At 36.6% G+C, this 14,707-nt stretch overlaps 1 protein-coding gene across 7 annotated transcripts in view; it reads left to right on the forward strand.

The window, feature by feature from the left end:
* Nucleotides 1-14,707, forward strand: part of C2H8orf34 (chromosome 2 C8orf34 homolog) — a 156,254-nt gene that overhangs the window by 124,733 nt on the left and 16,814 nt on the right. For all 7 annotated transcript variants that reach the window (XM_065053733.1, XM_065053730.1, XM_065053732.1 and 4 more), the window contains 2 exons: nucleotides 9,109-9,229; nucleotides 13,825-14,327. In XM_065053733.1, the coding sequence (XP_064909805.1) occupies nucleotides 9,109-9,229; nucleotides 13,825-14,327 (624 nt within the window). The remainder of the gene's footprint in view (nucleotides 1-9,108; nucleotides 9,230-13,824; nucleotides 14,328-14,707) is intronic.

The following is a 14,707-nucleotide window of genomic DNA, read 5'->3' on the forward strand; positions in this document are numbered from 1 at the left end:
AGCATTTGGAGAACTTCACAGGGCATTTGTGGATATTGGGCAAAAGGAGTAAGGAGCAGAACTTTAGTTGCTATTGCTTTGAGCTTCTTTCTCGAACCTCCTTTCTGCTTCACACCAGTGAACAGAAAGGTGTAATAAATTTTGCAGCACTTTCTAGAGTCTTGTTTTTCTTACTGATTTGGACCCACAGCTACCAGCTTTGATTTAGCAGTTTTGCAGAAGTAGCATAGGGGAAGAGTGTCAAATAAATTGAATTACACAGAAAAATAAAGATATGAGGAAAACAAAAGATCACTAGATTTATTAGCAAAATCTCACTACAGAAGTATACAGCCTTCAACTGAGTATTTTGAGATATGCACTCTGTGCCTGCTTACAGATGGACAAACCATATGCACATACATCATTTAATGCTCTGCTAGTCCTTGGCACAGGTGAGGTTGTCTGGAGTAGCAGACTGACAGAGGCAGCCAGGTTGACTGTCCTGAATCCCTGAAATCCAGACGGGCTGTTGTTGTCATGGCCAGTGCAGCTATTGCTCTGCCCACAACCCCCCTCTCCCCAGGGCCAAGGCGGCTGGTGGCCCTTCCCTGAGCTCTTGGAGAATTCCTTTGCTTAAGTTACTGAGGAGCCGTAAACCCATCACTCTTACTCCATCTGCTTTGGGGTTTATTTTGCATTTAATATCTTTAAACTCTTGCATAAATAGTGTGTAGCTGGCCGATTGTGTGCTTTTAGCTCTTTGAAATGGCTTGTTATTCAGAATAAGGTTTATCTGTCCAACAGTCTCTTTGACTGCAACTGTATCTTTTCAAAAAGAGAAAAATGTTCCAAATGTTGTTGCCTTTTAGGGCTCTGTAGGAATAGAGATCTGTTCCATGGTCCCCTAATAACCTCCAGTGAAGGTCCCCTAATAACTTATTCTTTGACAATTGTGACATATAAAATATAGAGATAAGACTGGGGTGCCTCATAGGAAGGCTGTGAAGATAAATACATTCTTGCAATGGATTCCTACAAATCCTTCAAAACAATAAGAAATACGCCTGTAAAAATTACTTCAGAATTGATACCAAAATACATTCTCGTGACTTGAAATGATTTTCAGATATTATATGAGATATGAGATACTATATGAGATAAAGATGAGGGAAAAATAAAATAACTATGATGTTGATCAGACATTTCTCATAAATTGGATAAATTGGTTCATGGCATTCACACAGATGTGCATATTACATGTAAAAATTCCTGATCTGGTTCAAGATGTGCCACGTTTAATACTGGTGCTGCATTCCAATAGGGTAATTTGAGTCTGTTGCTATTTAAATGGATCATTATCATAAATTTCTCTCTACTTATGTATATTTGGCAAATGTTCTTTAAAAATCTCTCAGCCTTCAGAGGAGAAGCGTTTTGAGAAAAAATGTGGGATAAAGCAGCAAGAATTACGCATAAGGATCTTTAGAAAAGAGCTGTGCAGGTTCTTTTTTTGTATCCCATGTGTAAGTTGACATGTAATGTCCTTGATATGGAGACTAAAGCAATCTGAATGCCAAACTTAGAGGAGATAGGCAACATCTATGGCTGTAATGTGGTTCCTGTAATTTATACAGTGCTTGCATTATGATTTCCTTTTAACATTGTATGTATTTACTGTTATATTGATGAAGAATCTGGAAGCTTATGTAATTAGACCTTTTCACTTTGAGCCTTTTTTAATAGAATCTTTTGCTATGCTTTATTTTTCACAAAGAGAGCTGATATTTGAAAAATGAACTTACATTTCCAGTGCTGCACAATCCCAAGCAAGGCGTACTGAATGAATAAACAAGTAAAGCTAGGAAAAAGCAGTTGGAAGTATTTACAGGAATCGGCACTCTTCCCAAGTGTTTTGCAAGGATTCAAAGTGGAAGCAAGCATTAGAGATCCTAGTTTACTGCAGGGCTCATTTTCTGACAAATATTTAGTGTACCAAAAAGTGCTAGGCAAAATGCAAAGCTTTTTCTTGAGATTTTTGCAATGTGGTGAACTCAGAGTCCTGTTTTCTTTATGTTTCTGTGAAGGAGTTTTATAAATATTTGGCTAGCAAGCTTTAAGAAAATGCTGAAGAGATATTAGGAAAAAGTTAGGTGGGCTTGAATTCTGACAGAAATGGAAAGGTAAGGTATCAGGGGAATTTACCTAAATTACAGTGACTAACAGAAAAAAGATGGTACATGCACTGGGCAATTCACATTGAGTAGCCTTTGCCTTCCCTCTGAGTTGCTTCTTTTAGCGCCTGGATCTAACAAGACTTACGGTTTGTTCTTTTTGTTTAGTTTTATGAGAATCTTTGCATTCACTCACCTTGCTTGTGCACATAAAAAGGTATATTTTTCTTCGCAAATTATCCATCTAAGGCAAAACAATTCAAGTGTAACAGAAACTGTGGAAAAAAGTTGTCCAACTGCAAAAGGCATTTCTGCATGAATTTGCCTTGGGTTTTTGCTCTTTATTACTGTGGAAAAAATACTCTAATGAATTGTTTAATAAAGGTGTTTTGTTTTAAATAAGTTTTTTCCTGTTTTCCGTACTGCTTTGGAAATTTCCAGTTGCTTTCCTAGGAGGAATACACACATGGATTTTCTATGATAAATACAGAATTCCTTAATGGTAGTTCTTGTTATCAGTGTATGTTGAATACAGCTATACTCCAGGGATACATGATTTAAATTGTAGTTGTCAGAATTCTTTTTACTTTTCCCACTATTTTGCCTGGGAACAATGCTGAGAAGTAACTTAATTACTTGTACAAGTTTGAGTATAATCGACAGCTCTAAATCACCTAAACTTTTAGTATTTAATTTTAGTATTTAACTAAATCTACAAACTGTTTTCTGGATTGGGATCACTGTTTAGCATTTAGCAGCTTAGTTATTAAAACAAGTATTTTTAGGTCCCACTACCACATCAGGAAGAACAGCAGTGTGCTTGTGAGGTAGTATGAATTTTAAAGGTCATATTTATATATTACACACAAAAGTAGTGTGTTCTGATACAGAAGTTTTCAAATCCAAGTTGGCTTTTGTAAGTATGTGGAAATGTAGGCACATAAAGTTAAAATCTTTAATTTTAACTTTTAATGTTAAATCTTCTGTAAAAATAATAACGGATAATATTAGATTAGTGCAACTCTTCCACAGCTAGTAAAAAAAAACCTTGAAAATGTGTAAATTTATTTACTATTAGCTAAATTAACACTACAAGATAGTAGAAGAACATAATATTAAGGTTCTTGGGACATAAGTGATATTTCCTGCAAGTAGTTAAGCCAGTAGTTTGAATTACATACCTTGGACTTCTTTGGTTGTGGCTTTCCCTATTTTAAAACAAATTTCATAAAATAGACACAGCATTTTGTACATACAGCTGCAAAATAAGTATTTCTTACTTTTAAAATTCTCTTCTACTTCAGAGAGCACCTGAAGTACTTAAATATTTTTTCACTCCTTACTTGCTGGTATTATTTTTGCTAATATATTGTTGCATATTGCAAACCTCCAGCCCCCTCGGGTGCCTGCCTGCCCCCTGTGATGTGGGGGGTGCCCCATCTCCCTGCCCCAGGAGTAGGGGCTGCTTCCAGCAGGGCTCCTGCTCCCCACAGGTCCAGTTCCTCAGACCCCCTTGCAGGTGTTGCATCCAGCGTGTGGTTAGTGCTTCCAAGGAGATTTTTTCATGGGGCAGATGGAAGGGCGGATGCTCTTTATTGAAAACATTGAATCCTCTAAAATGTAATTTTAAATGGAAAGGGTTTTCTGAACTTTTTTTAAAAAATATGTAAATAAACAAAAAAATCAAGGAGTGCCTTCTATTTACCTGTCTGAAATTTTGTTTTCTCGGGCATGACAAAAAATAAACAGTAAATAAAACAGGACTGAAAAAAAACCAGATGTTCTGGTTCCATTTCAGAAACTGAAACAAATGTGATTCCCAAGTGCCCATATATTACCTCCTCTCTTGCCTGTAAACAGAAAGACTATGTGTAAGTTAACTCAAAGTGCCATTTTTGTAGTGTAAGGTTTAGTGTAAAATGTGCTGGCTGACTGCCATGGGAAGCAGAAAGCTTGTAATTTCAATTACATGGCATTTCAAGTAGAACAGGCCCTAATGTGGAAGGTGCGGATTAGAGGTTTCTGCCAATATTGCAACAGAGCTCTGAGGAGGTTTATTATTTTTACAGTACCAAAAAAACATGTTGACTAGCTCATCTTATGTCCTTGGACAGACTGCGGAAGCTGAAAGATTAAACATTTGGTGAGCTCTTAAAGAAGATGAATGTTGTGTGAAGAACCTTCAAACAAAATATTGCACAAAAAGTTCCGCTGCCTGAATAACAACTGTCCTTGCCAGCTGCTTGGTCAGAACAGAAGGGACGCTTGCAAATAAATTATTCCATAAAGGGGATATTTTTTTTGTATCTGGAGGGATATCACTCAAATGTATGTATTTAAGATATTTAAGCTATTCAGCATAGAAATGGTAGGTTATACTTAGAAGGCTAAGTGTGCTTGTCTTTCCTACAGTACTGTCTCCTGAAGTTATCAATAAAATTTGCAGTTGATTAGCAAAACTATGTAGAAGACAAAGTTCAATCAAAATTCATTGCATATATTTTCAGCTTGTCAAGAACTAATTAATTGGGTTTCAGCTCCTTTCCTTGATTCATCATGATCATGCTGTTCATATAATCTTTAAAAATGAAAAAGTGCTTTCTCTTGTAAGGTGGGGGACTCTTTCCATACCTGAAAAGAGATGTTGTGTGTGCAGGAATGGGCATGAGTATTAGCATGTTTCACTCTGAATGACGTATTGCTGCAGTTTAGTAACACTTTTTGTGGTCAGCAAGAAAGAGTAATTTATTTTCTGACAAGCAGATGATGTTGTTCCATCAAGATGATGTTGTAGGTAATTTGGAGGCCGCCTTCTTGTCCTTAGCCATTCTGAAATGTTGCACCTCTGTAGAACTGCCCAGATGTCAGTGGGTGTTACACAGCCTGTGTCACGTCAGCTTGATGGCAAGATTAAGACATTTCACATCCACACTGCATTTTTTTAGGGCTAAAAGCTATGCTGATATATGTTGTCAAACTAAGATTGTGCTGAATATTGAGGCACATATAATGATCTTGGAAAAACTTTCTTATTTATGACCTCCTTAATTGTATTTCTGTTCCACTGTGGTATTCCCACTCAGTTATGCAATTCTGCAGAAGTTCAGGGAACCAGTGATGAGGGAGATTACCTTTGGCTTTATTGTTTGTAGTTTTTTATTTTAGCAGTAGTTTGGCTAAGTGATCTAAGTAAAGAAAGCACTAATGAATGTATTGTGTATGAATTGTTATGATATGTAAAGAAAACCACTTGAGAAATGGACACACAGTTGACCTTCCAAGTTGACAAATGTATCCTGAGGGCTTAGTTTGAACATATTTCTGGTGCAAAGAGACATTGCTTCACCTTCAAAGTTTGAAGGTGATGAACGGGGACCAGAGCTGTTTCTACAAGTTAGAATGACAAGGGTGTCTTTCAGGAACATCCTCATGTTCAGATCTTGTTAATCTTGTTAATATAAATAGGCCATTTATAAATTTTGTGCTAATATTTATAGAGCTTAATGAATGATCAAGGGCAATTGTAGTTTGAAAGATATTGAAGGAATTCAAAGGACTACTTATATGCACAGTCTTCATACATATATGCCCTGTTTTTCAACTACATTCAGTCTACTGTAATTGTTATTAAACTACAAGTTAATTGACATTCATGTGTTATCTCTGCAATTCCTGGCCAGCAGACAAAGGACAGTTTTTGGACAAGACAAATAAGAAGTTTTAAATAAATGGATTGGAAGGCTGAATCTCTTTCTTAAGTGACATATCTGAACTGCTGCCATCCATCCGGTGGAGAGGGGGCACCAGTGAATTCTGCTAGAGCTGTACAACTTCATTTATTCTTGCATTTGAACTGATGTGCTTCCAAAGCCTCCTTGATAACATCCTCTACTTTCAGCTTACGTTTATCTTTTAGGAATAAGGCTGTTGCATAAACTGTGTGCTGGAAACACTGAAAACCTCTGTCTGTGTTTATGCATTGTTCACTTAGATGAACTCATACTCTCAAATTGCTAAGAATTTTTTTTTTTTTATGTTCAGCATTATTAAGATATATAGAAAAAAAGGTTACCAGACCCTGCCTCCAAAAATGTTGTTGGCTCTAGCCCTGAAAGGTTTTTCTTCAGAGAAGGAACAAAAATGATTACACTACAGTTTTAATGTCACAGACTTTTGTACCATTTTTTTCCAGATCGCTATTGTTTTCTATCAAGTGAGCAAAGACACTATTACAAGCACATAATTTGTCATTACATTAAATCGCTAATATTGAATATCTTGTCTTCTCTAGCTAGTATTGCAATACTGTTCTGGTATTTTATGAAGTTATAACCTAACAAAATGCCATAAGCTTATGATATTACATACAACAGAAAAGTGCACAGGAAGAGTTGCAAAATTTAGGAAAAAAATTAGTCCAAAATGACCTCATTAATTTCACAGCATGTTGAAACTGTGTGTTTGAAAGGTTATTTGAACATATAACAATGTGTAATGGTAGAGACTGAATAAATGTAAATGTATTTGTTTTAAATAGTTTACAAGATTAATATTTATTCTTAGGAAGAATGTAAATATCTGTGCTACATCCAGAACTGAACACAAACTCTGTGTGTCTTTGTAGCTGTGTGTTAACAGGATGAAGACAGACACAAATATTTATTAAGTGCCTGTGTATGCCTGACTTTGCATGCCTGTATGTGCTTATGCACAGGCATATGTCTCACATGAACGTGTACAAGATTTTAAAACTTGTATTGAAACATAGAAAGATATTGCTGTGTTTGATGATCTTTGTGATTTGGAGTCTCGTAATTGCAAGTGATTTAACTGAAATGTTGGTTATGTTTTTATAAACAGCTAAAGCACTATGATTATTACAGTTGAAGAATCATTTTTTGCCATTTATCTTAAGTTCTGCTACAGGCAATGGGGAGCTGCCTTTGCGCAGACAGTCACTTTAGTTGTGTCTTACATGCCTGCTATGCTTAAAGGAAAGAAGTACAGTAGAGGAAAAGGCAGAAGGTAAGAAGAAACAGTAGAGGTTTGTAGAAGAGAAAGATAACTCCATTTCACTTCCAGAAAATAGGAGACAGAGGGTGAAAGCCTCTCACCAGGCTAACATTTGAAAGTCGGTGTTTTTAAGAGGTCAGGGAGTTATTGAAAACCCATAATAATATGATTATTATGAACTTGAACAGTTAGTGTGAAGAATATTAGAAGAGCAGTCTGGTCTTCCAGTGTTACCATAGAGTAGTGACTAGTTTTTTATTTTATATTTCATCAGAGTTGTATTTGTACATGAAATTGTATATTCAAAAAGGATTCATCCTAACAACATTGGGGATTTTTTCCACCATAGTCTTTATTGAAGTCCTGCTGTTTTTTCTCCCATACAAAAATATACACTATAAAACATACACAAAAATGGTCTTTTTCTGCCATAAAAATCTGAGGACTAGAGTATATCTAACAATAGGCTGAAATATTAGAGTTTTATTACAGGTCCTATTCCCCCTTCCCATCCCTTATGAATTTCATTTATTTCAGAGGGATTGTTCACAGAATAAAATATTCTTCCATCTAGAGATTGATGCTGGGTAACTAATATCTATTAGACATTTAGACATGGGAGTAATTTAATACAGGTTAATATTCTGTAGAAACCTTAACAAGCCAGATTATGGTTTGGATGGAGAATTCATAATGAGGACTGAAGTAACAAATTCTCAGAATCTCTTGAGGGAACAGGTGAATCAGGTGTAGTGATATGTCTGGCATAGACGTGTTTGCAGGAGTAGTTCCACTTTGAGTAACTTACTGTTTTATTTAGCTGTTCCGTTGTATTTACCTGGGATTGAATATGGGTAACTTCACCCAGAGCAGAACTAGTGTAAAACACATTTGGCAAGTCAAAAAATGTCATTAGTGTTCTAAAAGTGTTGTGAGTTAATACCAACAGAATTATCTGCAGCTTTGAACTATTTCGTATGCTGGTAAATATGACTAGGCTTTTCAATGTAACCCTATGCAGCATAACAGTATTGCTGTTGCTTTATAAATATGAATCTATGATAACATATTTTAAACATGTGTGGTTCACAGTGTTGGGTCACATACAAGGCAGTGTTTATTTGGAACATATTAAAATGATGTAAAATATATCCCATATAACATATTAATTCTGTAGAATTATGCTTACTTTTCTAAAAAGGAAGACAAAAAAGAATGGTTTCGTTTGTTGTTTTTATGACCAAGCCTTGCACACTTGGTCATATATTTTGGGGATACTTCAAATAAACATTAAAAAAACAGTATCAAGTTCACCTCATGGTATATTTTTAAATAATTTATTGAAACTGTATTGAGTGGGTTCCAGAAAGTGCAGATAATTTTGAATAGCACAGTGTTCAATAGTGAGGTGCCTGTGGAGGTGGTCTGTTTGCTGGCATCCCTTCCAAACTGCTGTGTTGCCCTGGTGATTTAGTTGCTGTTCCTGAAAGGAAAACTTCTTGCAGTGATAAAACAGCACTAGCAACTTTGATTAGGAAATTCTGTGATGTTTCCAGAAGTTCTGCTTTGCAGAGATGTGTTGCCAAATGTTATGGTAGTTTAAAGTGCAACCCCCACTAAATAAATGAAACTGTGCAGAATGTAAATCATTGAAGAATTTGTCCTGTTATGATGTCTCAGTGTGGAACAAGAGCTTGTGTGAAGGTATATATTTTAATTACTTTGGAACTGTTGATTTTAAGTAATGCCTACTATTAAAGTTATTTAAGGTAGGACATGATATTTTGTAATATTTTGCAATATTGTTGCAATTTGTTATATATTCTGTATAAAAAGCACCAGATTCACTATTCTAAATTAGGACATTTTTTTAAAATTGTTGTTTCACATGTTAATTTGAAACTAGATTAAAAGTGTTGCCTTTTCTTTTTATCTGTGAAAGTCTCAGACAGTTTGGACCCTGGATGCCATGGTTGTCAGACCTGGAGGTTCCCCAAGGCAGAAACTCTTTAAGGACTCCTTAGCAGCAAAAGAACTTCAGACCATGGAGAAACACCTGGCTGGTATGTATGGTAGCAAGGGATAATAAAATGCCTCGTAGTAGTCACCCAGCTAGCTCTGCCACTATTTAGACAAAGGAAAAAGTTATCTATTTCACATGCTGATGAAAACAGATAAAAACTTTAAACTTCTCTTTTTCTTCAGTGAAGAGAAACATCACAGTTGTGTTTGTAGATGTAACGAACTTTGCTGTAATTACAGTAAATGCAGTAATTAAACAGTAATTAAACTGTGTTAAATATACTGCAGTTTGACAGCTTAATAGTGCACCTTTGTTGTTTTCCTGTTTCACCAACACTTATGCAGTAAGGAGATACTGATGCTTCACCTACAGTTGAAAAGTCTTGAGAAGAGACTGCAGTGGACCTTTAGCTTGAGAATAGATGGCTTTGCAGGAAAAGCCCACCTTGTTCATGAGACTTATGGCTAAGTGAAGTCTATTGACTTGTGTGTAGTGGGTTATACATTTCTAAAAGGTCACACAAAACCCCCTGTTTTTCAATGAAAATATGTTTCAGAGCTCTGTGAAAATTAGTAAGGGATATCCTAAAATATAGTTTGCAATTTGTTGCTTTATGTAATCAGCATTTTGCTATCTTCAGCTTCAGTTATAAGGTATGACATAGACCTATAGTGTGGTAGTCCTGTATTATGCTTGCTATTTATCATATGGCGAAAGCTGTGCTTCATGGGCCAACTCTGTGAAAAATAATGGAAAACTGGAACATAAGACGGTATATATAAGGTGGAGGGAGAAATGAAATGTATCTAACCCTTCTTTCAGAGAGTGAGACAGAGAACTTCCCACTTTCAGCGTGATTTTCTAAAAATCTTTGGGCATTTATCCTGCCAATAATGCTAGTGTGAAAGGCTTGGGAGCTGTATCCTCTGTAAAGAGAAATACAGCTGTTGTACTTCTGTGTAGGGACTGTTGCAGCTAAAGTCAAGGCAGAAGACAAAGCTACGGGCACAATGAGGGAAGCTCATTAGAAAATTTGTTTGCTTGTAATGGAACAAGAACTAAAAATTATGGTATCTACAAATTAAGATATTTTAGGCGGGTTTTGTTTCTGACAACAGAGATACTGTCATTCAATTTTTTTGACAGGTTCAAGGCATTGTAGCTATTAGAGATGCAGCCACTAACACACTAGACTGAAAATCCATTAACCCCCTCTCCAAGCTGAAACTGCCAGGAACACCTAGTAGGAACCAGGAGACCAGCAGGCCCTGCTGTGGGCATCAGGTTTCGGTGGCAGAGCAGGGACCTGGGTACCCCAGAGGCCTCTTGCACTGAGGTAGCACTTGCATTCCCTTGTGTTGCTGCAGTTGTCCCTCAGGAGGGGTCTGGTGAAGATCTGCCTGCTTTGATTTATGTCCTGACTGCTCACACTTCTATGGTCCTACAGGGTGTTTTGGTATGCACTGTGCTCTGAAACATGCAGTTCCTTCAGATCTCCCTTGACAAAGCTGACAGTAATAACTACCATATTTAATAGAATATGGAATTTTAAATACTGAATTGACTGTAAGCTGACATTCACGCGGTCGCTGAGATTCGGTCTGCTGTTGTGGGACCTGCAAGGTCTTCTCTCTCACATCAATACTGTTCTTGTCATTTGGCTTGTGGCCCATTATTTCAGTAATGCTGTAACCTGAGGTTGCCATTCAGTAACTTTTTCCTGCCTGAGAAATTCACAAGAAAACAACCTGATTATTAGACATTGAACTTTTGTATTCCTAATAATTCATGTCTCATTATAACACCAATGCTGCTTGAGACAATCATTCCTGTCTCAGACAAAGATAACGCGATTTCCATGAAGAAATCAGCTCATAATGCTCTGGTTTTACTTAGCCTTATTTGTCTGATACATTTGCAAAAGTTCAAGTGTCTCTTATATCAGCAAGACTCCCTGTTTCAGTTCTCTTACCATCACACTGGAACCTATTAATTCTACACAATAGTTGGCAGTCGTTTAGATGCCTGAATTATGACTTAGAATACCTGTCTAATCCTGAAGTGTGGTCCCCTGTCTCAGATACATGCTCTTAAGGAGCCTGGCTTTCTCTTATAGACTATGTGCTGGATAAAACTCACTCCTAACATAAGGCATAGTTTGGTGCCTGTGCCTAAATTAGGCACTAGCACCAACTGCCAGCAACTGCTTCAGTACCTTGATATTTGATATTTACATACCTGATTATAAAATCAGGTATTGAAGCAATCAATTTGCTTTTCCTTCTCTACATATGGATCGGTAATACTTTTCTCTAAGGTCCAGTCTCTTATATTACTGCGGCTGCTTCATATCACACACAAGTGGAGAATATATTTTTCTTTTTGATAGTTAATTGCAGTATCTTGCCAATTCGGTTTGTTACACTGACTCTGTGGTCATTGGATACTTCTGGAATATATTTTGTCACAAGAAGAACTGTTGAATATATGAACAGTTTGTAAGCAAATTATTAATCATATCCTTGTTCTGGTATTTCTCATATGAAAGTAAAATGCCTTTGTGTTGCTCTGTTGCCTGCATTTTATTTTCCTTTAAATGGCATTGACAAGGGATTTTAAAATTCCTTAGTCTTAATTCAGTTCTGGTATTTACTATGGATCAGATAATACTGAAAAGTTGAAGATGTGTGATGTTTTTTTTTCCTTTTCCTTCTGGATGAAAAGCTGATATTGAAGCAAAATCAAAAAGAGGATGTGTGCTAAATAAAGCTGAATAATTACACTATGGAAACATGTTAATTATATGTGGAGAAATGATTACAATAATTGGTTTGTCCGCAGGCTTGATTACTACATGGAATTAAGGAAACATGAACCAGAATGAAGTGTTTATTTAACTCTTATTAAATCATTCGATATTTAGATAATTTCTTAGCATACTGAATCATCGTGGGGAAGTTAGATGTCTGTAATTTTGCAAAGACGTAGGCTAGGATGAATCTTTAAAATAACATATTCCTCATTTGGTTTAAGTCAGCTAGCCCACATTGTCATTTATTGGCCCCTGTTTTTTTTCCAGGCATCTTACAAGTTCCAAAGTGATGTGTATCGATTTTTTTAAAAGCATAATGGAAGAGTACTTCAAGACATAATTATTTCAAAATGGAAATAATGAATTTTAAGAGGTCAGCAAGGTAGTAATTGGAAATATTACCAACTCTGTGCTAGAAATAATAGCTATGTTTTGAAATTTGCTAACAGCAAAACAATTAATCTTTAATGAATTGATACAATTTTAACTGAGGCTTTCACAACCATTTTAGTTTTATCAGCTTTTCTAGTAATAGCATTTGAAATGTGTGAAATATCTTGGATTAGACTAGTAACAGGACATTAATGGAGCTTATTTTCCAGTTTCACAGCGTTACTACAAAATAAGTTAATGTTAAAGGTGGCATGTCTTTATTTTACATACAGCATTCCTTTTATACCTACCGGTAAACACAAATGAAAGAAAATTTGATTTTCCAGTATGCAATTTAGAATCTGTTTCTTTGGGGACCTCTAGAACCTGAAATTATTTATATATTTATAAAGATGAAATGCTAATTTTATGTAAGTTCACTTAATAGATGTTTAAATCAATAGAGCCTTGCTGATTTACAGCTTCTGGGACTGTGGCTTACACGGTTTAATGGGAAATGCCATTGCTGTTCTAACGATAACCAACTGTCCCTATCAAAAACCAAGTTATGGTAGAATACATGCCAGCAAGAGTGAAAATTCATGACAATTGTGTAAGATAAAATAAACTTGAGTAAACTGTTCTTAGGCTTGACTTTTTACTTGCAAGGACTTTCAATATGTTAGCAATGCTAACATAAATTCCAGCGACCCTTGCCTAACTTTGTTGGATGTGTCTGATTTAATTCATTAGAAGTGTTAATATGATTTAAATGAATTCAGAAGACACTTTTCAGCGCTATCGTGATCTGTTCTGTTTTTAAATAGGATCTTATTCCTTATGGCTGGTTAAGGGCTGTGTAGGGACTTGACCACGAAATGGTGGCTATCTTTTCACCTCGGATTCTAGATGTTGTTGACCCCATCACCTGCTGTGGCACTGACAGCAGGACAGAGCACAAAATTCAGATTGAAACAGGATCACAGATCCAGATGTGCCAGAGTTCAAGGGTCATTTCCCCCAGAGTTTTGGTTGGGCAATAGACAGAGAGGCCAGAAGCAAAAGTCACTGCACTGCAGCTGAGGATGGCAAGTTTAGCTCACTGCTCCATCTTGGTTTGATAGTAATGAGAAACTGCAAAAGCCACAGAGAGGTAGCTTTTAAGAAATGAGCAGGATTTTCATAGGTTGTATTGACTGCCAATGAAATGGTAATGTTTTGTTTCTGTGGGATAGCTGTGTTTGCCTTAAATCAAATGTAAAAAAATGTTGAGGAAATGCTTGTCAAACGTTTGAACTGTTAATTCTGATGCTTTCTATTTTAAGGGTAAATAGATGCTCTCTACACAGTTTCAGGTTGTCACTTACGCTGGAGAAAATCAGTAGGAGTTTTAAACCAGAGAGAAACAGAAAGTGAGTTTCTTCCTTTTTTGTTTGTGTGTGTATGCACAGAAATTGAGAAGGACCTAGCGCTGTGGGAAGAAGCAAGGCTCTCAAGAAGCCCTAGTATCCAACATCATGGTTTAGTTACATCTGACCATCAAGGCAATCTTCAAACTACACAAGGCCAAAATCCGAGGCCTCAAGTGCCAACTCAGACGGGGAAGAACATTCAGCTTCAAGGAAACAAATCACCACCGCTGCCCACTAACAGCAGAACACAGGTCTCCAGTGTTGCTAACAGTAGGTCTCCAACACCTGGGACACAAACCAACAGGCCACCAACTCCATCAGCTCCGGGGAGCAGACCTGTGACCCCGAATAGCTTGCTGTCACGTCCTCTTACCCCTAGCAACCAAGGAAATAGGGAAGGAATCATTAGTATGCAAAGAAGCAGATCTTTGACATCTAAGAGCCAAATGGGGAGGACCCTCAGCGCTGCTTCAGGGCTCTCTGTGCAAATGAGTGGAGACATTGTTGGAACTGTCACTACTCAGAGAAGCAGTTTATCAGAAGTAAGATTTTCGATTTAATGTTTTTGCTATGTTTAAGAGCTCCTATAATATGAAGACTAGATTGTGTTCTATGTTAAAGTAACATCAGTATACCTAAAGTAACTTACCACTCTGAAAAGAATTTGAAATATGAGGATGAGAAAATTAGCAAGGAAATACTGCTCAGCTTTGTGAGGTACTGATTAGACAATATCAGGATTATTACAGAAACCATACTGAAACACTCGTGCCCCCCAAATTTTCCATGAGCTCTGTAGGACTTTACCTGCATGATGTATAGCCGTTCTATTAGCCTAACAGTTTCTAAGAGCTGCATACCTCTGAATTATTAAACACAGCTTTTATCTTATCTTTATGATTCTAGGGTATCTTTTTCCCTG

The sequence above is a fragment of the Columba livia genome, chromosome 2 (assembly GCF_036013475.1).
Source record: "Columba livia isolate bColLiv1 breed racing homer chromosome 2, bColLiv1.pat.W.v2, whole genome shotgun sequence".
In the NCBI taxonomy this organism is placed as follows: Eukaryota; Metazoa; Chordata; class Aves; order Columbiformes; family Columbidae; genus Columba; species Columba livia.